This window comes from Lacerta agilis, chromosome 15, assembly GCF_009819535.1.
Source record: "Lacerta agilis isolate rLacAgi1 chromosome 15, rLacAgi1.pri, whole genome shotgun sequence".
NCBI lineage: Eukaryota > Metazoa > Chordata > Lepidosauria > Squamata > Lacertidae > Lacerta > Lacerta agilis.
In genome coordinates, this window is record NC_046326.1 from 12,043,992 (window position 1) to 12,068,809 (window position 24,818).

At 44.2% G+C, this 24,818-nt stretch overlaps 1 protein-coding gene across 1 annotated transcript in view; it reads left to right on the top strand.

Annotated features, from left to right (window-relative positions):
* Nucleotides 1-6,529: 6,529 nt before the first annotated feature.
* Nucleotides 6,530-24,818, top strand: part of VSIG10L2 (V-set and immunoglobulin domain containing 10 like 2) — a 33,031-nt gene continuing 14,742 nt past the window's right edge. Inside the window, exons 1-6 of the mRNA XM_033172479.1 lie at nucleotides 6,530-6,995; nucleotides 9,879-10,226; nucleotides 13,153-13,428; nucleotides 15,832-16,107; nucleotides 19,493-19,753; nucleotides 21,509-21,769. Coding sequence (XP_033028370.1) covers nucleotides 6,917-6,995; nucleotides 9,879-10,226; nucleotides 13,153-13,428; nucleotides 15,832-16,107; nucleotides 19,493-19,753; nucleotides 21,509-21,769 — 1,501 coding nt within the window. The 5' untranslated portion in view covers nucleotides 6,530-6,916. The remainder of the gene's footprint in view (nucleotides 6,996-9,878; nucleotides 10,227-13,152; nucleotides 13,429-15,831; nucleotides 16,108-19,492; nucleotides 19,754-21,508; nucleotides 21,770-24,818) is intronic.

Sequence of the window (24,818 nt, forward strand, 5' to 3'; positions counted from 1 at the left end):
GGGGAGTCCCTTGGGGGAGCTGGGCTGTTAAAGTCAACTCCTAATTTTCTCATGGCACTATCTTGAAGCAAATCAAACAGTTGTTCAGTTCTGTATATGCTCTGTGGAGGAAGGCTGAGGGGAAAAAAGGTCATCAATGAGCTGATCAGTTAATGAAATCAAGAATCTCCTGTCTGAACATACGGGAGGCAAGGTCTGTCTCAAACTGCATGTGACCTGGTTGAAGACGCTTGCTACTTGCCTCTGGGCAACATGTTTTGTGCCAAACTATAGTATCGGAGGGGAGACCTAATGAGATTCCTGGCTTTGGCAGGAACAGTGGAGCTAAGAGCCAAGGCAGCTTCAAAAGTGCGCTCTGCGGTTTCTGTCGCTGTCGAGAAAACAAACAACAGCAACGTTCTGTATTAACAACAGCCCCCCCCATCTCCAAGCTGTCCTTTTGTGCCTTTATTTTCATCTTTATTGAGTCAGGAGTCCCTGTTCCCCCCTACCCCAAACTCGGAAAATCCAGACAGGGCACAGCCTCGGCGAAAGAATCAGTCTGGGCTGGGCGAGTAACCCAAGGAAAGCTGATAATTCAACGTGTGTTTTTCTGTACTCGCTGTGTGTGGTCTGTACCATGCTTCGTAATCGTATCTGTCCCTTGGGGAGTGACGTGCCTCCTTGCTGGAAAAAGAGGCCTTGTGGAGACGCTGGCATTTGTTGCCGCTCGTGGTAAATAGTAATGTGCACGTTGCTTAGGGAAGGCACTCCTTTTGGGTTCTCTTTTCTCTCCCCCCCCAACCCCATTTAGAATCTGGGCTGCTTTTTGGAGGGATTCTGTTTTTTGCCAAGTTCTCTGCAGCATCCCACTTTTAAGTGTGTGTGAGGAAAAGAATAAAAAAAAACCCAGCTCTGCAAAGAAATCTATTTTCTGCCCTCAAGAGGAAACAAACCTGAGAAGTAACTCATGTGTGCTTGTGAAGCAGAGTTATAGCCCTTTAGAGGACAAGGGAGGCTTCGGGATAATTCTCAGGGAGCCGGTCTTAGGCCCCATCTGCACCGTACATTTAAAGCCTTTTCATATCACTTTAAATGTCTTCCCACAAAGATTTCTGAGGACTGTAGTTTGTTAAGGGTGCCGAGAGATGTTGTTGTTGTTCAGTCATTCAGTCGTGTCCGACTCTTCGTGACCCCATGGACCAGAGCACGCCAGGCATGCCTATCCTCCACTGCCTCCTGCAGCTTGGCCAAACTCATGTTAGTAGCTTCGAGAACACTGTCCAACCATCTCATCCTCTGTCGTCCCCTTCTCCTTGTGCCCTCCATCTTTCTCAACATCAGGGAGTCTTCTCTTTTCATGAGGTGGCCAAAGTATTGGAGCCTCAACTGCAGGATCTGTCCTTCTAGTGAGCACTCAGGGCTGATTTCTTTAAGAATGGATAGGTTTGATCTTCTTGCAGTCCATGGGACTCTCAAGAGTCTCCTCCAGCACCATAATTCAAAAGCATCAATTCTTCGGCGATCAGCCTTCTTGATGGTCCAGCTCTCACTTCTGTACATTACTACTGGGAAAACCATAGCTTTAACTAGAGATGTTAGGAGACTCCTATTCCCCTAATGGAGCTACAAATTTTAGAGTGGTTTAACAGCAAATTTGTCTTCACAAGGGACTCTGAGGATTGTAGCTGTGTGAGGGGAATAGGGGTCTCCTAACATCTCTCACTACTTTTAACAAGGGGTGAACTGCAGGGGAATGGAAAGAGCGCTGCATGTGGTGAATACGGAGGAACAGAAAATGACGCATTCTTACGTTATGTTTCCTCCCAGGTATCCACAGCAAAAACTTTAGAAAACTTTGACTTGTGCGAAGAGGGGCATCATTTGCTGTTCTGATCCAAACAGCAAATTATCTTGGGACACATCTGTTTACAGTGCTGTGATACCACTTTAAACAGTCATGGCTTCCTGCCTCCAAATTTTAGGAGCTGTGACCTGTTAAGGGTGCCGAGTTCCCTGTGAAGAAGGGTTGACTGTTAAACTACTCTGGCAATTTTAGCTCTGTGAGGGGAACTAATAGGGGTCTTCTAACAATGCTCAGTACCCTTAGCAAACTACAGCTCCCATAATTATTTGAGGGAAGTCATGTCTGTTTAAAGTGGTATCGCAGTGCTTTAAATGTATGGCAATGAATGTGGCCTTGGACCAGCTCCACAAAGTCCACCAGCGCCTGACTTTGATGTATCCAAGAAATCTGTGAGCTGAAAAACGGTATGACGTGTGTGTTTCAATGCAGCTGAAATGACAGGAAATGCCCTATGAGGTAATCTTATGCCATGTACTTGCCACAAGCTAGCTGTCTTTTCATGAGCCATCTGGGGAGGGGAGGAAAGGCCACAAGGTTATTTTGTCTCGTTTTCATCTGAAATGCCCTTCTAGGACCGAACATGTCAATTTTGTTATGGCAGTTGGAACAGATTGTTGGGAAATGTGATGCTTTCTCAAGGGTGTTGGAGATGTTCTCTTCAGTATGACCAAGTCTGTTTTTTTTTGTTTTAAACCATTCCATCATGTCCTCCTGACTGAAATCCCAAGATATATATATATATATATATTTTCCTGGAAAGGTGACAAAACTTCCTGCACGATGCTTAAAAGGGAGGGGGAGCTGTCAGGAGGACTCTGCTTTGGTGTGAAGGGAGGAGAGTGAAAACTCTTTGGAAAGGACATGTGGAAAATATATAGGCATGAAGGAAAGGAGGCAGATAACCGTGGGAGGACAGGCAACTTTATTGAATCCAAACAGGTTAAGTCACCCCAAACTCACAGCCATACAAGTTTAAATTAGGTCTGAGTGACTTGGACTCTTAGCGGTTCTCCAAGATAAATAGTCCTCACCCTCCTGCATCAGAAAGGCAAATACTGGAAATTTCCATCGCAACACTCCTGCCTCTGTCTAGCAGTGCATAGTCCTGTAGTAATTAAGCACACTAAACAGGCTAGGCCTAAAAGTATTGGTCCAGTTCGCATGCAACGTTAAGCCAAGCTGTGGGTGAGCAAGCATTCAATTTTATTTAATGTTTCTGTACGCCTTTCCCCCAACAACCAGATTGAGCTCAAAGCAGCTCACAACAAGAAGAAAACATTAGCAGATAAAAACACCACTTCCTCATACAGAACAAATTATCATGAATACAGCAAATATAAAATGGGAAAATCACAAAACAATCACACTGGAGATATGTTAGGAATACCAGCCAACCATGAAGCAAGAGAGAAGAAAAACCAAACCATCTCTCTCTCTCTCATCCAAGGTGTACATATTCCCTTCCCATCTCTTACCTGAAGATAGGAATGGGGGAGAAAGTCACCACAGTTTAGAATTGAAAGGCGAATCTATCAAATTCGCACTTTCCAAGGCAACATGTGAACCGAAATGCAGCCATCCTCTGAAATTCACACTTATCTGAATTTTGCAGTGCAGTTCACCAAACAAACAATGTTTACGAAAATACATGTATTAGGGAAAGGTGTGCATAAAAATGAATATGTTAATGAACATAACATACAAATTCCCATTATATTAGGAGAAATTGCGTGCATACATATGTAAGTCAAAACTGCATACAAAAACGTGTTTATTAACATAAATCTGGCAATCATGTGGTTGGAATTGTATATGCAAATATCTCTGGACCAGATCCCATGGCCAGAGTGACGTGGGTGCCATCTGCTCCACTGCTCTTTCAACACCCACCTCTACAGGTCTTGGCCTGTTGTCTCCATAAGAAATGGGTAATGTTTCTAATATGTGGTACTAATCTAACACTGGGTCACTTGCGCAACAGCCAATACCTCAAGGAGAATGCTGCTATGTAACCTTCCAGCACCAAGGGTCCAAAGGCTGCTTGCTGCTCTGTTGTGAACAAAGACCTCTGCTGACCTAGATGGTGTTTGTGCTTGACTTATGCTTTGATCTTGAGCTGTGCTCAGTGGGGGAAGTTTGATCTCCCCTCCCCCGCCTTGTAAAAGCCTGGATGAAAATTAAAACCACTGACCATCCCTGAAATGAATAAGTAACGCACTGATACCTAACCTGGCTCCCACATGAGTGAGATGCCTAAGGTGCCTTTCAGCACAGAATCTTATTTCAGTAGCTGAATGGTAATAAATCTCTCCAAGGGACCTCTGCTATTCATAATAAAACAGGAGTGAGAAGTCTTTCTTTTTCACCTGAGGGCCACATTCCTGCATGGGTAACCTTCTGGGGGCCACATGCCAGTGGTGGGCAGGATCTGAGGCAAAAATGAGTGGAGCAACAGATACGACTCTACATTCCAGCCATGGAAAATACATATATTTGCAACATATATTTGTTTAGTCATGCCTGAGTCTTCACGACCCCATGGACCAGAGCATGCCAGGCACTCCTGTCTTCCACTGTCTCCAACAGTTTGGTCAGACTCATGTTGGTAGCTTCGAGAACACTGTCCAACCATCTCTTCCTCTGTCGTCCCCTTCTCCTTGTGCCCTCCATCTTTCCCAACATCAGGGTCTTTTCCAGGGAGCCTTCTCTTTTCATGAGGTGGCCAAGGTATTGGAGCCTCAGCTTCAGGGATCTGTCCTTCCAGTGAGCACTCAGGGCTAATTTCCTTCAGAATGGATAGGTTTGATCTTGCAGTCCACGGGACTCTCAAGAGTCTCCTCCAGCACCATAATTCAAAACCATCAATTCTTTAGCGATCAGCCTTATTAATCCATGAAAGCATGCGCTGTTGCTACAGTTCAGGACACGTTTCAGATCCTGCAAGTGCCCCTATTTTCCAGGGATGTCCCTGATTTAGAGAAGCTTTCCTGGTTTCTGATTTGATCCCAGAATGTTCTGCTTTTCCTTAGGATGTCAGAGAAATGTTGGAGGGTACGGAGTTATCTGACCCCCGAGCTGCCTGAAGGCAATCCTGTATAGGGAAGTTTTTAAACGTTTAATGTTTTATTATGTTTTTGCATATGTTGGAAGCTGCTCATAATGGCTGGAGCAACCCAGTAAGTTGTGTGGGGTATAAATAGTAAAATTATCATTATGGAACGGGACGTCCCTGTTTTCATCAGAGAAATGTTGGAGGGTGTGACATTTCTGCTTGGCAAAAGCACCCAAAGGAAGGAGTGGAGCAAGAGTGATATGAGGCATGACCTAGGGGCATAGCTGTCAACTTTTCCCTTTTCTTGCGAGGAATCCTATTCGGAATAAGGGAATTTCCCTTTTAAAAAGGGAAAAGTTGACAGCTATGCCTAGGGGCAGTTTCCAGAGCTAGATAGAGAGGGCTGTAGACCCACATTAGATCCCTAGGCCTGAGGTTCCCAGATGAACTTATAGCATTCTGACGGCACCCACTGATTCATTATAGAATCACCTTTGTGACAATGACAACGTGAGAATGTCGAAGGATGTGCATTGAGAGGCAGGTGCCATCCAACATCACAGAGGCACAAGGAAGTACATCTTCCTCCTGTGCAACATCCAGAAGTTAGGGTATTTTTATGATGATGGTGTTGATGTGTTCACACAGAGTAGTTGGGTTTGGCTCTGTTCTGAAGGAAGACATTGCATTGCAATTTCCTAGCTCTATTTGTTTCACAGCAAATTTGCTCTTTATCTCCTGAGGGTTTTGTTCTGGATAAAGGTTTCGTTTCTGCTTTATAAGATATAGGGAGAGTTAACAGGGCATTGGCCACCCAGACACAGCTCCAATATCCAGTTTGCATTATACAGGAAGGGCTGCAGCTCAGTGGAAGAGCGTCTTCTTTGCATGCATAAAGTCCCAAGTTCACTCGCTAGTATCAACAGGCAGGGCTGGAAATCTGCCCCTGTCTGAAACCTTAGAGAGACATTGTTGGTTAATATAGACAATACTGAACTGCACAGTCCAACAGACTGACCTTGTCTGTTTTCTTATGGTTGTAAACTTAAGACATAAGCAGGCAAGTGCGAAAAACCTCCAAGCCCTACTGCTTTCAGAAGGCGAGAGAGTCAAGCACACCCTCAGAGCTCCAATTTATGAATGCTTTTGCTGCAGTAAGCCTTACTGAATGCAATATCCTTAGGTGTGACTTCAGGGTTACCTGAGACAAAAAGAGAATTGGTGTGGCATAGCAGTTAAAGCAGAGGTTGGACTTCAGCTCCCATCACCCCCAGCTAGCATGGCCAATAGTCAGGGATGATGGGAGTTTTAGTTCAGCAACATCTGGAGGGCACCAGGTTGACTACTCTTGGGTTAGAGTGTCAGGCTAGGACCTGAAGCTCACTGGGTAATCTTGGGCCAGTTGCTATCTGTCAGCATAGCCTGCCTCACAGAGTTGCTGAGAGGATAAAACTGGGATAAAATAGACTACACTACCTGGAGTGCCTTGGAGAAAAGATATGTATGCATTAAATCAATAAATGAAAGGCCTGCTTTGTCTGCTTTTGGAAAACACGAAATAGATTTGACTCCTGGTTATTGTTTTAGATTTGAAGCTCATGACTTAGATTTTCCTAGGGAGAACCGATTATTCTCAATCTTTATCTTGTGCTAGAGGCCAAGATGCTAAAACCAAAGAAAGCCGACTCATCATATATGAAGAAGCTCCTGCATAATAGATCAAGGAAACGAGATTAAGGAGAAGAAATGAATAATTGAAGATTAATCAGGGGAGATTCGGAGTAACCTGAGACTGATGAGGGCTGCATTTTGATGGGCGAGAGGCTGAAAGAGGACCCAGAGAGGCCGGCTTTCTATGTCACGGAGGTTAACAAGGTCTGTAGAGTAAACAGGAAGTCGAAAAAAATTGGGGACAGAGTGGTGAGCACTTGCTTGAAGGCTAGAGAGATGTGCCGGTTCGGAAGCAGCTAGGAGGGTCTCTGGCTTCTGGTTCCTTCCTCACGCAGTGACATGGAGCAATGGATTATGGATTGACAAGGAACCTACAAATTAGGAGCCTGCTGAAAATAATCTACATCCTCCCAACAGTGGCTTATGGTGAGTAACATCAGTACTTTTTATCTGGATGTACTGAAGAGTACGCAGTACTGCCACCTCCCCACCCCACAAATGTTAAAAGTGTGGGTACTTACTGTAACAACTTCATGGTGAGTACTGGCATCTTTTTTTCTTAAAAAAAGAAGCAGCACTGAGTAACAACTTCTTCTCCTCCTCCTCCTCCTCCTCCTCCTCCTCCTCCTCCTCCTCCTCCTTCTTCTTCTTCTTCTGCCTTTGTCCCAGACTGGGACTCAAGGCAACTTACACAAATTAAAACAAGGATATATATTTTCAAAGTGAAACGTAATGGTTAAAATGTATGTAAGCTCAAATAGAATCAAACCAATATTTAAAAATCAGTGAAAATACAGATAGCAACACAGTGCAGCACTATTAAAAGCCATTTTCTTTAAAAAAAACAACCACAACAAACCAGCTCCCCAAGGCCTCTCAGAATAAAACATTCACCTGCCAGTGGATGGGCAACAAGGAGGGAGCCAGTTCTAGCTTCTCTAGGGAGGGAGTCCCAAGGTCTGGGAGAGCAGCCACTGTGAAGGCCCTCTCCCATGTCCCCATCAAGCATGCCTTGTGGGTGACGGTACCAAGAAAAGGGCCTCCGCCTAAGATGGGTGGGTTCATATTGGAGAATATAGAAGTTTTGCCAGGCCACCTACAGTAGAAAAACCTCTATGTGGCTATACCAGGGTTTCCCAAACTTGAATCTCCTGCTGTTTTTGGACTACAACACCCATCATCCCTAGGTAGCAGGAACAGTGGTCAAGGATTATGGAAATTGTAGTCCAAAAGCAACTGGAGACCAAAGTTTGGGGAACCCTGATCTACATTCTGGATGGGGAGATTGGTGGAGCGGGGGAGAAATTTATTCACTTTATATTTAAAGGTGAGCCTACCTAATTCATACGTTTCGAATCAACATGCAAGCCAAACCTCAGCCATCCTTGGAAATTCACACTTCTCCAAATTATGCCATGCAGTTCTCCAGACAGGTAATGTGTAGAAAAAGCTATAATTAGTGAAAATAGCATACAAAACTACATGAGATTAAGGGAAATTGCTTTGCAAAAAAGGTGTATATTTGTCAAAATTGCCTACAAAAACATGTTTATTAGGAAGAACTCGCACTAAAAGGCTAGCAGATTTTCATGATGATTAAAGAAAAAGAAGAAATGAACCATAAATTGTAGCAGAAATGTGGAGAACTGAATTCAATACAGGAAAATGAGAAACTGAAAGAACCTAAATGACAGATTCGTTCATTCCTAAGCAATAGTTGTCAGTGCTATGGTCCATGGCCAAGTATAGATAGCTATCCAGTTGTATATTATATGCCACCTAGGCTGGACTACTCTAATGTGCTGTGCCTGAGGCTCTCTTTAAATATGATTTGGAGAGTTCAGCTGTTTCTGAATGTGGTCACCTCAGTCCTGACAGGCTACTCATTCAGATCACTTTGACACCATATATTGCTTTTGGACACAGCGGTTCCAGTTATCTGTAAGAACATTATGAGAGATGGACTAAATCCAACCAGCTGGTACTGCTGGGAGTGTCAGGCCATTAAATAAAATTATTAAGAGCTCCTCAAAGCAAACATGCGTGGACCCTGGCAGCTGCCCAAGGATGCCAGGCTCTGATGCCAGCCTTGGCAACAAAACTACCCCTCCTACTTCAAGTTAACAGGGTCCAGTGAAGGTCTTTGCCTGAGATACATGGCTGATGTTCTGGAACATCATAAGAAGCATAGCTTGCTATTATATATGTTATGAGGCTAATTTTGAGCTGGTGACAGCAGATTGTAGAGCAGTTATATATCTATATTGATATCCAATCAATGCAGTGGACTGGGAAATTGCAGAGCAGATGGATGCTCAGGCAACCCAATGTTTAATAGGATGGGGAGTCTTCAGGGAATCATTGTTGGTATGAAAATAGAAGTGTCACTGGCATGTCCCAATTATGAAATATTGCAGGGTGCATTTGTATAAGCTGCCCACAGTTTTTTTGAGAAGGAGCAGGATATAAACTGGGAGCTCAGAGCTTTGTGTGCAGAAGATTGCAGGCCTCATAATCTTCTGTTAAAGGCTAAAGTAACTGGACTTAACAAATCTGTTAATTTCAGTTACTTTCCATTTTTCTTTCAATCTTAAATTCAGTTCTCATTAGCTTTTTAATTCACATTCCTCCTAATATTTACATTTTTGTATATCATTTTTGGGGAAAGCATTACACCCTAATAAAACACACTCTTGTATGTTATCTTCACTAATGTATACATCTTAATGCACACTTTTGCCTAATTTGCACATTTTTGTATGCATTATTTGGCTGCAGAACTGCATTGCAAAATTCAGAAAAGTGCATATTTAAAAAGAGAGGTGATTGTTTTGGGAAGTTTGAATTAGGTATATTCACATTAAGATGTGAACTGAGCTCCTCCTCCCTATTGGGAAAGTCCTCTGGGCTATATGGTTATGTATGGTAAAATAATCCATTGTGGTACAACACAGTTTTCCTAAGATCCTCAACTAAATGAATGAGCAAGAGATAGAAAATATGGTGTTGTCCAATGTAGCACTAAGCAACTCCTTCCACCAGCACAAGGATTTATGCTTAATCAACATAACTTTCCCCACCTTCCCCTCCTGTGTGCCCCTTAAATCTATTATGGAGTTCTCTGAACCTCCCAGGGCAGATTTGGGGAAGGTAGAGAGTTGCAGGAGGGAAAACATTCTATTGCAGTAGCATAAATCCATATGCCAGTGGAATAAGTACTGGCGCCTCTTGAGTTGTGTCCATTGCGAAACCTGCTGATATTAGTTGCAAAGGGATTCCTGGAAAACTTGAGCTGCTTGTTTCCTCTAGGTCAGCTGCTCCCTTTAAAAGAAACCAAGTATGAGGAACATGTGGTCAAAGGGGTGCGCGATCGCTCGGTGCTGCTGCCATGTGGTGATGCCGCTTCGCCCATGGTTGTCTTCTGGAGTTTCACCAAGCTGGGCTCGGACATCCCCAGAGCTGTCGCAATCAGCAATGGCGTAGAGTCCAAAGTGGAGAGGGGCTCTGGTGTTCTGGGGAACGTGACATTGGATAACAGCACCCTGGAGATAGAGAACCTGAAAACGGCAGCGGAAGGGCGCTTCCTGTGCCAGGCAATGTATGGCGAAGAAGACGAGATCAAAGTCGTTTATTTCTATATTGAGCTCATTGTTTTGGGTAAGTATATTTGCGCGCCTGAAATGTGGAAGGATTGTTCCTTGAGAGCCTCTGCGCTTCTCTACAAATGCTGCTAAACTATACAACTCCTTGGCCATTGATCATGTTGGCTGAAGCCTCATTAATGTCATCTCCTCATTTAGGGAAGGCGAGATTTAGAGCAGAGAAGCAGCAGTGGGGAGGGATGTTTTAACTCTTTGTCGACATGTCAATTCTCAACACCAAATTGTGTACCCCCAAAAGCCCCCCTCTCGGGGTTCCACGTGTGTTTATCTTGAAACATGTGTTTGGGAACCTATAAGGGGGAAAGGAGCTGAGGAGAGGAATGTGGAAAACAGGGGGAAGGGAATGGGTTTCAGAAAGGACGACTGGCCCAATCTGTTTTGAATTTATGTCGCTTTTGATTGTGCCCATGTGCATAAGACCTTTCCATCTTGTTTCTATGTTGACTTGCATTTGAAAATCGGCATGGAAATCCAGAATGAATTTGGTCTGCCGCAAAATATTTTGTAGCAGAAGTGAATGCTTCCATGTATGCCTTCATGGAGAACCCAAGGTCAGAGAGACTGCGAGAGAATTTTTTGTTTGGGTCTCCACCTTTTCCAGGTTAAGTGGGCCCCACTGAGGACCTTTGCAAGGGTGCCCCCCCTCCCCATCCTGGAGCCAGGACAGTCTGGCAGAATGCAACAGCTGGACTCAGGTCAATGGGCAAAACTGAAAACAATACACAGATGTGCTTGGGGGTTCCTGCGCAAACAGCAGCCTGGCTCATCTTGATCAGAGCTGTCAAGGATCTTGTCTACTGAAAGCACCTTAGGAATGTCAGCGAGCACACTCTGGCCTCTTGAAATTTGTCCAGAGATAAAAAAACGGTTGCAGCCAAGTAATTGGATATCTGCAAAAAGAGTTAACATTCCTGCCTCGGGTGTGCTGGTCAGAAGACCTTTCTAAGAGGCACATTGGGGGAACGTGTATCCCAGGTTTCATGTGTGACATCCAGACATCCGGCCTTCCTGTGTATGCAGAATGATGCAGCTGGGCTTTCATGGTCCTGTGTTTTGCTGCTGGTGGGGTTGGTTAAACTCAAGTTGTCAAATACTCTTCTTGTTGCTGGGGGATTATCTCTCAGAAGTATGTAGCTGCCATTCATTACCAGCAGTTCAATTGGAGTGGCTTGTGTTTGCTTTCTGACAGGGGACGATTTAATCCTTTTCTCATCTTATGGCAGTCAAGTCTTGTATTTCCCAGCACCAGCTGTAAATTAAAGGGAGGGAAACATACATTGCAATTTTCAGCTAAGAAAACGCATGTGAGGGTGATTGGGATCCCTTCTCTCAGTCTCTCATCCCAGGATAGTCACTATGATGGCTATATCCTCCCTTCAGGACCAAAGGCTAAGTTACAATATTCAAAGCTTTTTAGTTTAGAAAAAAGAGGCGGGCAAGGGAAGAGTCATTGTGCATGACAAAAGTGAGTAGAGAAGTTCCTTCTCCCTTGTAATAGCAGAACCTGGGGCAATCCAGTGAATGAAACTAGGTGAAAGTACTTCACGGGGTATAGTTACTTCCACAAGATGTGGTAACAGCCAAGAATGTAAATAGATTTAAAAGTGGGTGGGAGATCAACTGTTCTTGATGGGGTTACACTTCCTCTGAAGGAGCAGGTTTGTAGCTTGGGGGTCCTCCTTGATCCTTTGCTATCACTCAAGGCCCAGGTGGCCTCAGTGGCCCGGAGTGCCTTCCATCACCTTTGGCTGGTGGCCCAGCTATGCCCTTATCTGGACAGGGATCGCCTAACTACTGTTGTCTATGCTCTGGTAACCTCAAGGTTAGTTTACTGCAATGCGTTATATGTAGGGTATAGGGCGGTGTATAAATTCAATTCATAATAATAATAATAATAATTTAGATCAATTCATGGACGATAAGTTTATCAGTGTCTACTAGCTATGAAGGCTAATGACTCAATCCAAGATCAGAGGGAGCATGCCTTTAAATTACCAGTTGCTGGGAAACAATCATGAGAGGTAACAACAACAACTACTACTACTACTACTACTACTACTATTATTATTATTATTATTATTATTTACTTATCACCGCCCATCTGGCTGGGTTTCCCCAGCCACTCTGGGAGCCTTTCAACAAGAGATTAAAAATACATTAAAACACCAGTCATTAAAAACATCCCTAAACAGGGCTGCCTTCAGATGTCTTCTAAAAGTCAGATAGTTGTTTATTTCCTTGACGTCTGATGGGAGGGCGTTTCACAGGGCGGGTGCCATTACCGAGAAGGCCCTCTGCCTGGTTCCCTGTAACTTCACTTCTCACAGTGAGGGAACCGCCAGAAGGCCCTCAGAGCTGGACCTCAGTGTCCGGACTGAACGATGGGGGTGGAGACGCTCCTTAAAGTATACTGGACTGAGGCCGTTTAGGGCTTTAAAGGTCAGTACCAACACTTTGAATTGTGCTCGGAAACATACTGGGAACCAATGTAGGCCTTTCAAGACCGATGTTATGTGGCTCTTGCCCTTCTTTCTTGATTTTGGCCTTTGCAGAGGCATCTTGCTAGCCATTGTAGGAAAGACAATGTTGGATTAGATAGGCTTTTGGTCCAATCCAGCAAGGCTCTCCTGCTCTTCTTATCCTGAAGTTTGCTCATCCTTGATCTACGTTCTGTTGCTTTCATAAGAACATAAGAAAGGTCTGCTGGATCAGGCCAATGTCCCATCTAACCCAGCTTCCTGGTCTCACAGTGGCCAACCAGGTGCCTATGGGAAGCCGGCAGGCAGGACATGAGTGCAAGAGCAGTCTGCCCACTTGCGATTCCATACAAGTGGCGTTCGGAGGCAGAGTGGAGGTAGAGCATAGTGCCTGGAAAGGGCAAGGGCATAGCTGAACTCAAGTATATGTTTGCTCTATTGCAGTTCCTGTTTCAAAGCCTTTCCTGCAGATGAACAATTCAACGCCCGTGGAAGGCATGCCTGTCGTGATGACATGCTCAGTGAAAGAGGGGACGCCTCCTGTTGCTTATTCATGGCAGCGCTACACTAACCGGGATGGCACAGTATCTGTTGCAGAAACGGTGGAAGGTCTATTGAACCTGACATCCTCTAACCGGACTCAGATGGGCTGGTACACCTGCACCACCCAAAATGAAGTCAATAGCCAAACCAGCGACAGGATGTACCTGGATGTTATCTGTAAGTAATCGGAGAAAGGAGCCAAATGTTCTGGTCTTTCCTCTTCATGTCTTTCCTCAGTGCTGGAAAGGTGCTAAAAAAATAAATAAACTTGCAAATTAAAGACACATTTATTGTGGCATAAGCTTTCAATCACTTCATCGGATGCACGAAAGGCCTTTCCTGACATCCTTTTTATTGTACATTCATAATTATTTGTGCTCCTGATGCTACTGGGATGGTCACACGCTTTCAATACTGTTTGCACATGCAAAAGCTCTGGGGCAGTCACACTGCATCCTTTCCAATCAGTGCACATCCTGTAACGTACTGCTGAAACCCTGTAACTTTTTTTTATAACGCAAAATATCTGGTTTATTTTTGTCCCCCTGGTTTGGTTGCACTGTAGCCCCTCTGAACAGCAATAATGTGGCAGCATCGGGGAAGCATCACAGAACAAACTTAAGCAGAATGAATCCATTGCTAATTCACTATTGTTGTGACATGTTGCAGAATACATGCACAAAAAAACAAAAAACAGCAGCCTGGAGGAGCCTATGGTGTCATCTTGAGTTTCTGGTCTATAGAGAGAGATGGTTGGGGATTGTACACAGTGAGATCAGCGGAAAATGAAATGCAGACAGTGATAATTATGACATAAATGGTGTAACTGATCTCAAAACGGACGGTCTTGAACAAAGGAACTTCAAAGGGAGACTGCAATGCAAAACCGTGCCATTCAAATTCATCAGGAGATTCAGCTATCCCAACAGAATGAGAGTGGTTTAATAACATTTGATACCTTGCAACAACAAGAAAATGAATAGAAATGCTACCTTTTAAAGAAAAGCAAACAAAGAATCGAACAATTAAGTGCATGAAACAAGAGCGTCAGAAATATTTAAAGCATTTCCTCTGCTGTCATATGGGTTGATTCATTAATTAAACTGCAATTATGATGATTCCATTTATACTCATATTGAAGATAATTTTAATGTAGGGTGGTCTAGAACTAAGTTTACAGATGAGTGAAGATTGGATTGTAAACTGTGTTTGTTTGTTTTTCTCTCTCTCATACTCACTATCAAGTTTCAGCTCTATAACCTGTGGATTGAATCAGGGCAAAGGTTGTGTGTGTGTGTGTGTGTGTGTGTTTATCACAATATATCTATGAATTAGCTTACCAATGCCAGGATGTCTGTCTTGCATCTCCAACAACCATTTTGGTAAAAGGTCACTGTGCTTTCTTCATCTCATTTCTCTCTGAGTCAAATCTCTCAGTATTCTAATTTTAACTTAGTAGCAACCTCAGACTCTCAGAATGGGTAGTATTGTGAAACTACTTATTTATTACGTATTGAATTTTATTGTTAGCTGCCTTGGACATTTTTTAGTGGAGATGGAGAGGACCTCTCCAAATCCCTGCTGTTCCTCGATGTAAAAATTGCTGTTTTCCCCATGAAGAAAAAACCTGTGAGGAAAAATGGGGAAATTTTTTTTGGGGGGGGAAATTTGATCAGGGAAAGAGAGAAGGGATACATCTAAATCTCCCAAGACAGGGGTTGCCAACTTGGCAGTGTGAAAGGTCACGTCAAATATACTCTCAAAATATAGACCCTGTAAGAGAAGCTGCTTTTCCTGCTCAGCTTCTGTTTGAACTGGGTGGAAGCCCTGACAATGATACCACCTTAACATTGCTACACTGTAGATCTGCTCTGACTGTCATAAAGGTAAAGGTACCTGTTAGGTCCAGTCGCAGATGACTCTGGGGTTGTGCACTCATCTCGTTCTATAGGCTGAGGGAGCCGGCGTATGTCTGCATACAGCTTCTGGGTCATGTGGCCAGCATGACTAAGCTGCTTCTGGCGAACCAGAGCAGTGCACGGAAACACCGTTTACCTTCTTGCTGGGTGCAGTGGTTAAGAGCGGTAGTCTCGTAATCTGGTGAACCGGGTTTGTGTCTCCGCTCCTCCACATGCAGCTGCTGGGTGACCTTGGGCTAGTCACACTTCTTTGAAGTCTCTCAGCCTCACTCACCTCACAGAGTGTTTGTTGTGGGGGAGGAAGTGAAAGGAGAATCTTAGCCGCTTTGAGACTCCTTTGGGTAGTGATAAAGAGGGATATCAAATCCAAACTACTCCTCCTCCTCCTCCTCTTCTTTTCATCTACTTGCACTTCGTGCTTTCGAACTGCTAGGTGGGCAGGAGCTGGGACCAAACAATGGGAACTCACCCTGTCATGGGGATTCAAACCACTGACCTTCTGATCGGCAAGCCCTAGGCTCTGTGGTTTAGACCACAGCACCACCCACATCCCTATCTGACTGTCATAATGATGGCTAAATATATTGGTTTCTAAAGTTCATCCCGAGCCCTTTCTCTGCAGCAGGTGCACCTCTAACTAACCTCATGGTCTTTTCCATAGATGGGCCTGATGAACCAGTGATCAGCGTGGAGCCGTTTGCTGTAAACCAACATGGCTTCTCAGCCAATGAGCAAGAAGAGGTGATCCTGACATGCCTGGCATCGTCTAATCCACCTAGCCATTATATTTGGTTCTACAATAGCTCCCAAGTCTACTCTGGTCAGAAGTATGTGATCACCAGGATCTCAAGGACCCAAACAGGAATCTATACTTGCCTTGCTCAGAACATGCACCTGAATACACGCACCCAGACCGCCATTATCTTAACAGTCTACTGTAAGTAACCCCTTCCCTTCTTGTTTGGGCATGAGGTTCTGGCATGTGCTGCTGCTCCTTCCTTTCCTCTGTCTTCTGGTTTTTATTTCCTTCTACCTTTCCAAATATTGTCATAGCTAAAGAGGAGATGGGGGAAAATTATTTGGCATGTAGAGCATCAGTAGGAAATGAAGGCCGTGGGTGCCTCTTCTGAAGAACTTTCCATCTTTTGTTGAACCTAAACGATAAAGCAAAGCAGAATATCATCTGTCACAGAACAAAGAATGCTGTCACTCACGACTTACCGGTACTTCCTTTCTTTATTTTTGAAAAACAAAACAATGGACGGCAGAAGGGTGCTGATATCTTACTCTTTAGCTACAGTATCTTAACTGGGTTCTTCTGCATATGAGCCAAGACAAACTTAATTTTGTTCTTTCTGGTCAGACGCTTCTAATTTGGCTTTTTTGTTGTTGTTGTTGCAAAAACGGAATGAAAGAGAGCAAAGATTTATTTACATCTGCATTTATTTTGGAAGGAACTAGTGTGGAGTGAATGGGGTTGACATTTTATTATGACTAAAAAGGGAGGATTGCTTTGTTTGGTGTTTTTGTTATTATCTATGTAGCTAACAGCAGCAGTAAGTAGCCAGTTAGGCTTCTTCAAGTGGGCTGAAATTTGTTCTTCATTGTTGTTTAATGTCTGGTGCAACATTGGAAGAGGTGCTCGTTTACTCTGCAACTCTCACTGCTGGTTTGGGAAGCCGTGTGCGCACAACATTAACCACAATCCATATCAAGCCGGTATCTATCTATCCTGTTGTTGTTTTTTTTAAATGAAACACAGCATTTTGATGCATTTCCCACAAACCAGCTTCAATGCAAAATAAGAAATAGAACAAGACAGCTGTGTTTTAAGCCAGTACAGTCGTACCTTGGAAGTCGAACGCCTTGCGAGTTGAATGTTTTGGCTCCCGAGCTCCGCAAACCCAGAAGTGTTTGTTCTGGTTTGCAAACATTCTTTGGAACCCAAACTGCTGATGTGGCTTCCACGACTTCTGATTGGCTGCAGGAGCTTCCTGCAGCCAATCAGAAGCTGTGCCTTGGTTTCTGAATGTTTTGGAAGTCGAATGGACTTCTGGAACGGATTCCGTTCAACTTCCGAGGTACGACTGTAATTTGGACATGGCCTTAGAATCCACCTAGGAATTCTTAAACCTTGCCCTTAAACCAGAGACCAAACTGCATGATCTTCCATCCCCAGTAAGTTAATGTGGGGCCTCTTTGCATGTGTAGCAGCAGCGTTTTACCAATCATCCTGTACTGTACCACCTAGAACTGTAGGTGGGGGGGGGATTTCTCCCTCTCTCTTTTCACGCAGAGAACAACCCTGTCTGAGTTCATGGCTGGCCTGCAGGCAATATGTTGTTTTCATGTGGGAACCAGACAGGAGATTCCCCACCTGCATCCTCAAATGATGGGCAGTCTATGAAAGATGAGTCATATGCACAGGTGTGTTGGCTTTTAAGGAGTACATTGGCAGCCATCTTGGCATCAGCACTTATTTGCTCTAAGCTTGTGGACATTATTTTTTAAACACTCTCTCTCTCTCTCTCTCTCTCTCTCTCTCTCTCTCTCTCTCTCTCTCTCACACACACACACACACACACACACACAGAGAGAGAGAGAGAGAGAGAGAGAGAGAGAGAAGAGTGATAGAAAAATGAAGCCACAACAAAACATTGCAGCGTAATGTGCTTCTGTTCAATCCGTGCCATCTCCAGGATTCTCTCTCCCACCCTACCCCACTATGGGTTTCCAACCCTATCTTGCCACAGTCAGACGCCATCTGCACAATAATGCATTTAAAGTGGTGTCATACCACTTTTTAATATTAGTTTTTATTTGGTTTTTCCAATTAATGTTTACGTTCAAACTCACATCTAAATCAAAACAAATACAAGGTTCAATCTATTCTATAAACTTCCCTCCACCCTTCCGTGGGTTCCACATTTATCCCTTTCTACTGCATTTTTTAAGTCATCCAGTTGATTAATTATCCATTATGTCCAAAGTCTTTGTTACATTACAAGTGTTATTTGAGTCCTGCTAAAGAGTTCAATTGTTTACAATGTTCTTCCAAGTACAGTGGTGCCCCACTAGACCAGTGTTTTTCAACCTTTTTTGGGCAAAGGCACACTTGTTTCATGAAAAAAATCACGAGGCACACCACCATTAGAAAATGTTAAAAGATGTTAAAAAATTTAACTCTGTGCCTATATTGACTATATATAAAGTAATTTTTCAATTTTTCCCACGGCACACCAGGCAACATCTCGCGGCACACTAGTGTGCCGCGGAACAGTGGTTGAAAAACACTGCACTAGACGAATGCCTCGCTAGTTGAAAAACTTGCTAGACGAAGGCATTCGTCTAGCGGAAGGCTGCCCTGCTAGACGAAAAAGTCTATGGGGCTGCCTCGCAAGATGAAAAATTTTCGTCTTTTTTCCATTTAACGAAAGCGCGGCTGTCATTGCCGCTTCGCTAGACGAAAAACCCGCTAGACGAAAATTTTCGCAGGACGAATTATTTTCGTCTAGCGGGGCACCACTGTACAATATAAATTCCCCCCATTCTTTATTAAAATTTTGCTCTTCCTGATTTCTGATTTTCGCGGTCATTTTTGCCATCTCAGCGTAGTCCATCCATTTAGCCTGCCATTCCTCTCTGATGGGGACCAGAGCATCATATCGCTTTAAACAGCCGTGACTTCCTGCCAAGATTCCTGGGGACTGTGGTTTGTTAAGAGTGCTGAGAGCTGCTAGGAGACCCCTATTCTCCTCACAGAGCTACACTTGTCAGAGTGGTATAACAACCAATCCCTCTTCCCAAGGGGCTCTAGGAACTGTAACGCCACATGTCCAGCCACTGTAAGTGAAGCCTGAGGAGATGTCAAAGGGAATCACCTTCATAGGTGCCTAGAATATGCATTTGACACACTCCAACATTCTGCTGATCCAATTGGGGACGCTTGTTTGCTTTTTGGTCCCAAGCTCTCTGACTTGCACAAGAGTGTGAGACCAGGAAAGAGAGAGCATCTTTTGGTCCCGTGCTCTGGCGTGAACCAGCTGACTTGCGCCAGAGCACCAAACCGAAGAACAGGACATTCCAGCATCCCACCAGAAGCCAGGATGGCGTCTGTAATTCTGGGATGTCCCGCTCATATTGGGATGGTTGAGCAGGATGGCTGTAAGTTGAACGGCTGTGTGTGGCCATGTTGCAAGAGCCGTAGATAGGAATGCCAGTTCTCGCCTCTCGCCACCCATTGGGCCCCAGGCAACAGGGATGTGCTGGGTGCCAGGAACTCCTCGTTGCTGTTGATACCATGTTTGCCCCCCTACGCACAGATCTGCCCAAGGGGAAGCCCAGCTGCACTCCGCTGCCAGCCACCAATTTCCAAGACCTTGCCCTGCGCTGTTCGTGGCAGGGAGGGTTCCCCCCGGTGCGGCTGCGGTGGGTGAAATCCCGGTGGGGAGGAAACAGCACAGCAACCTACTCCAATGCTACCCAAATCCATCACGGCAAAGATGTTCGCAACGGGACCTCCTACACTTGCCTGGCTTCTCACCCGGCGCTCAGAGACGAGACCATCTGCAGAACCACTGTGTGTGAGTAGTGACCCTCCTTCTCCTACCAGCGAAACCTTTGTCCATTATTATTATTATTATTATTATTATTATTATTATTATTATTATTATACGCCGCCCATCTGGCTGGGTTTCCCCAGCCGCTCTGGGCGGCTTACAGCATCTGTAAAAACATAATAAAAACATCAAGCATTAAAAACCTCCTGATACAGGGCTGCCTTCAGATGTCTTCTGAAAGTTCTGTAATCTGGATGTTGAGGCTCATACGCAGCCCCGCCTTGCACTGAAGTGCTGTGATTGGATCATGGGGAGATATCAGTTTGTATAGAGAGCTCTCTACATGCAGCACGATTGGCGTTTAAACTTCCCCATGCCATTTTGGTCTGGGTTAACAGCAAATCACGCTGGACAAAGAGTGACCCCCATCCTAATTTAAGGGCCCTTAGTACTTGAGGCTTTCTGGCTATGGTTTTAGTTCTTAAGTCCCCAGCTGCTGAGCCATTAGGGTGGCAAGTCAGTATATTCTGGCAGTAAGATGGGATGGAGGACCAAATTTTGTTGAACTCTGAATAAAAGAATAAGTTAATATAATTTGGAGTATGCGGGTGTTATGTACTGAGCCGAATCCTAGAACAATAGGATCCAGAATGCAGCAGCCTGATTGGTCCGAGAACAATAGAATCCAGAATGCAGCAGTCTGATTGGTCTGCAGGAGCCACCCAATCCAACTCCAGGTGAAAGTGAATCAGTGACCTGATTGTCCTGCAAGAGCAGCCAATCAGGCTCCTGGAGGAAGTGAATCTGCAACCTGATTAGCCTACAGGAGTAGCCCGGAATTAGCCAATCACATGGGGCCCATTGTGTAAATAATTTATATATAGCAGACGTTTTGGGGAAAGACTCATTCCTTGCTACTATGAGCTGAATAAAGAGCATGAAATTCACACTTGACTCTGAGTATATTTCAGCAGGAAAGGATGAAAATAAATGTAAAGAACCACAAAAAGAGGGGGAAGGGAGTCAAAGTTGGAAATGTTAAAATTGTGGTTGAGTAATTGTTGTAATGTATATAAACAAAAATTATAAATAAAATCATATATATATATATATATATATATATATATATATATATATATATATATATATGCTAGGTTTGACAGCTAGTACATAAAATAGCAACAACCAAATATTAAAAATAAGCATCAAAGTCTTCTATGAAATATTGAAATCAAATAGCATTAGATACTCAGTATTGACAAAACATTTAAAGGCTATCTGGAAGTGTGTGTGTGTGTGTGTGTGTGTGTGTGTGACTGAGTTTAATTATTATAAAAGAATATGCATCAACCAACCTAACAAGTTTGTGGAAAGATGGGTTTTTTTGTAATATTTTAGAATAACAAATTTAATGAGAGTGTCCAAACATATGTTGCTTCCAACTTTTTAAATAAAGCTATTAGTATTCGTATACAGATGTATTTATTTCTTGAATATGATCTGTTAGAATCCCTGATTTTGCTGTTTAAAAGGTTTAATTTCAATAAATATTTTTTTAAAAAAAATACATATTTTTGTACGCATCTCAAGAGCTGTGGAAGTGCATCGTTTGATCATTAACTGTGTTCTGATCTGTGCATTAAGTCTGCATACTGCAACTTAGGTCAGTTTGCCTTGAAACGGGAGGGCTGAATGGAATTCTCCATCCCGAGGGCAGTGAGCCTTGGTGAGTTGTTAAGGCTAGATATGTGCCTCTAAATTGTCCTGTTTGTGCCACAGGGGTCCCTGGTGGGAACCCGGCCTGCAGCGCCGTAGCAACCAAGCAGAACGAATTCCTCATGCTGACCTGCGACTGGGCAGGCGGAGAACCGAGGGTGACTCTGTGGTGGAGAGACTGGAGGGACCACGTGCTCGGAGGACTGAAACAATCCCACAACATCTTCGTCATGAAATCAAACGCCACCCTGGGGGGCAGGGAATTCACCTGCGTGGCAGCCCACCCACTTCTCATAAGAGCTACTGAGTGCCGCATCCGTTTGGGTAAGCTGTTGAGAACAGTACCTTTGGGATGGGGCCAGAGCTCAGGGGCAATAGTACATGCCACACATGCAGTTCAATTTTTGCCATCTCCAGAGGAGGACTGGGAAACCCTCTGGTCTGAAACCCTGGGGAAACTCTGCATCTCAGCGCAGGCCAGGGATGGGGAACCTTTCCCATCCCTAGAGTAATCTTCCAAGGGCAATGTGAGATTGGTGGGTGGGGCCAGAGGCAAAGGTGGATGGAGAAACGCATGCAAATTTAACCATTCTGTGCTATGGCCGATCATGCACCCTGCTCTGTTCTCCATCCAGATGGGCAAGGGACATTAGGACTCATTCCATCCAGGCAATAACACCTGATGTTCAAAGCAGGTCCAGTGAGGGGTGTGGACTAAGCAGAACTCCAAGGGCCACATAGAGAGGGTTGGAGGGCCGCCCCCAGCCCCCAGCTCTGAGGATCTCTATCCCTGGCATAGACTTTTCCTGTGAGCTCAAGGGGGGGGCAGCCTATATGCCTTTGGCCAGGCTGTCCCATGGCAGACATGCCATCAACCTGCAGACCTGCAACCAGCCAAACAAAAAATAGAAAAATAGAAAGGGAAACAGAACCTGTGCAGAAGGGAAAACAAAGGAGGGGGGAGGGAACCCGAAACTGTATATTTTTCAAGGTTGTTATTGTACTTCACCAGATCTTAACCTATTACAGTATTTGTAAGAATTGATTCCAAATATCATTGAATGTGTCCATGTCAAGTCTGCAAGTTGTTCATGTGTTGCAAGTTTATATGTCTTCAATCCAATCGTAGAAGGGAGCCACATTTTTATTTTTCCAATTCATCAGTATCAGCCTTTTGCTGTGGTAAGGGCACGGAGAGTCCACTCGTATTGTCCTTTTGTAAGGTTCCATGTGCTGGGTATATAATTCAAGAGGATATTTTGCTCTGTGAATGTAAGGTTGTTCCGTACAGTTCTGTTGATGCTTTTAGTTTTGTTGTTGTTCAGTCGTTCAGTCGTGTCCGATTCTTCGTGACCCCATGGACCAGAGCACGCCAGGCACGCCTATCCTTCACTGCCTCCCGCAGTTTGGCCAAACTCATGTTAGTAGCTTCGAGAACACTGTCCAACCATCTCATCCTCTGTCGTCCCCTTCTCCTTGTGCCCTCCATCTTTCCCAACATCAGGGTCTTTTCTAGGGAGTCTTCTCTTCTCATGAGGTGGCCAAAGTACTGGAGCCTCAACTGCAGGATCTGTCCTTCTAGTGAGCACTCAGGGCTGATTTCTTTGAGAATGGATAGGTTTGATCTTCTTGCAGTCCATGGGACTCTCAAGAGTCTCCTCCAGCACCATAATTCAAATTTTAGTTACCTTTTAGTTACCTTCTGCCAAAAATCTTTCAATATAGGACAGTGAAAGAAAATATGTTTTAGAGAAGTGTTATCCCTATTGCATCTCCCACAAATAAGTTTGGGGCACCTTAGATAGCCCTTTTTAAAATATGTTTGGGGCACATATAGTTATGTACTTTTTGAACTTTCAATAAAGATATTACAAAAAAAAATTTTTAACCCGCAGAGAACTTTTGAAAGGGGATGGTGTGGGGTGTAATGGAGAGGGACGGGGCATTTGCCTCCAATGCTGCCCATTTATCACTGGGCATGTGAAAAGGCTAAGTCATTACTAAGCACCTTGAATCCATGGCTATAAAGGGGATGACAGAGGACGAGGTGGTTGGACAGTGTTCTCGAAGTTCCCAACATGAGTCTGACCAAACTGCGGGAGGCAGTGGAAGACGGGAGTGCCTGGCGTGCTCTGGTCCATGGGGTCACGAAGAGTCGGACATGACTAAACAACTAAACAACAAACAACAATGCAGTGATTCTCAGCACGCGCGCGCACACACACACACACAGCACTTACGAAGGATCTTGTGGTAGGACCACTTAATGATTTTCTGCCTGCTGGAGTAATTGTCCTGTGCTAGATGTATGCTCTTTTTATTGCATTTTTTTACTTCTTTTATTACATACTGCATCCTCTTGCGTTGCAATGCAAATTCCAAAAATAATTCAAATAGTAAGTGTTCTTCACAGACCTGCCGCAAACAACCTAAATGAAGTTCTGTGGTCTGCAGACCAAAGTTTGGGAACGATGGCGATATGCACAAATCACATTCTGAATTCTTGCCATCTCATGCATAGGATCTCCCATACCTACCTACCGGCACATCCTGGTTGCCTTATAGCATATGCCTCAAATCCGGCTTTTTAGAAGAGCATTTAGCCCATTTGTGGCGTGATAGTGGGCTGGGGTTGCAATTGAGTCATTTTGTTGTTATTCAGTCGTTCAGTCATGTCCGACTCTTCGTGACCCCATGGACCAGAGCACGCCAGGCACGCCTATCCTTCACTGCCTCTTGCAGTTTGGCCAAACTCATGTTAGTAGCTTCGAGAACACTGTCCAACCATCTCATCCTCTGTCGTCCCCTTCTCCTTGTGCCCTCCATCTTTCAAAACATCAGGGTCTTTTCTAGGGAGTCTTCTCTTCTCATGAGGTGGCCAAAGTACTGGAGCCTCAACTTCAGGATCTGTCCTTCTAGTGAGCACTCAGGGCTGATTTCTTTAAGAATGGATAGGTTTGATCTTCTTGCAGTCCATGGGACTCAAGAGTCTTCTCCAGCACCATAATTCAAAAGCATCAATTCTTCGGTGATCAGCCTTCTTTATGGTCCAGCTCTCACTTCCGTACATTACTACTGGGAAAACCATAGCTTTAACTATTACCCGTAGCATTTATTTCTGCTGCAGAAATTCAAAGAAGTTGTTATTGTTATTTAGCCTCCCTTCACCCTAAGGTCCCAGAGCAGATAACTAGAATTACAATTTAAAGTTAACAACAGTTTCAGACAACTTGCAAACACAGAAAGAAGGTGTGTTCTAAAATATGCATCTCAGGTGTCAAAATCCAGGGCGGAAAGATGTATTTAAACTTGTATGCTGATTGACTACCAGAACGGATAGGAAGGCAGGAGAGAAATTATGCTCACCAGTGTG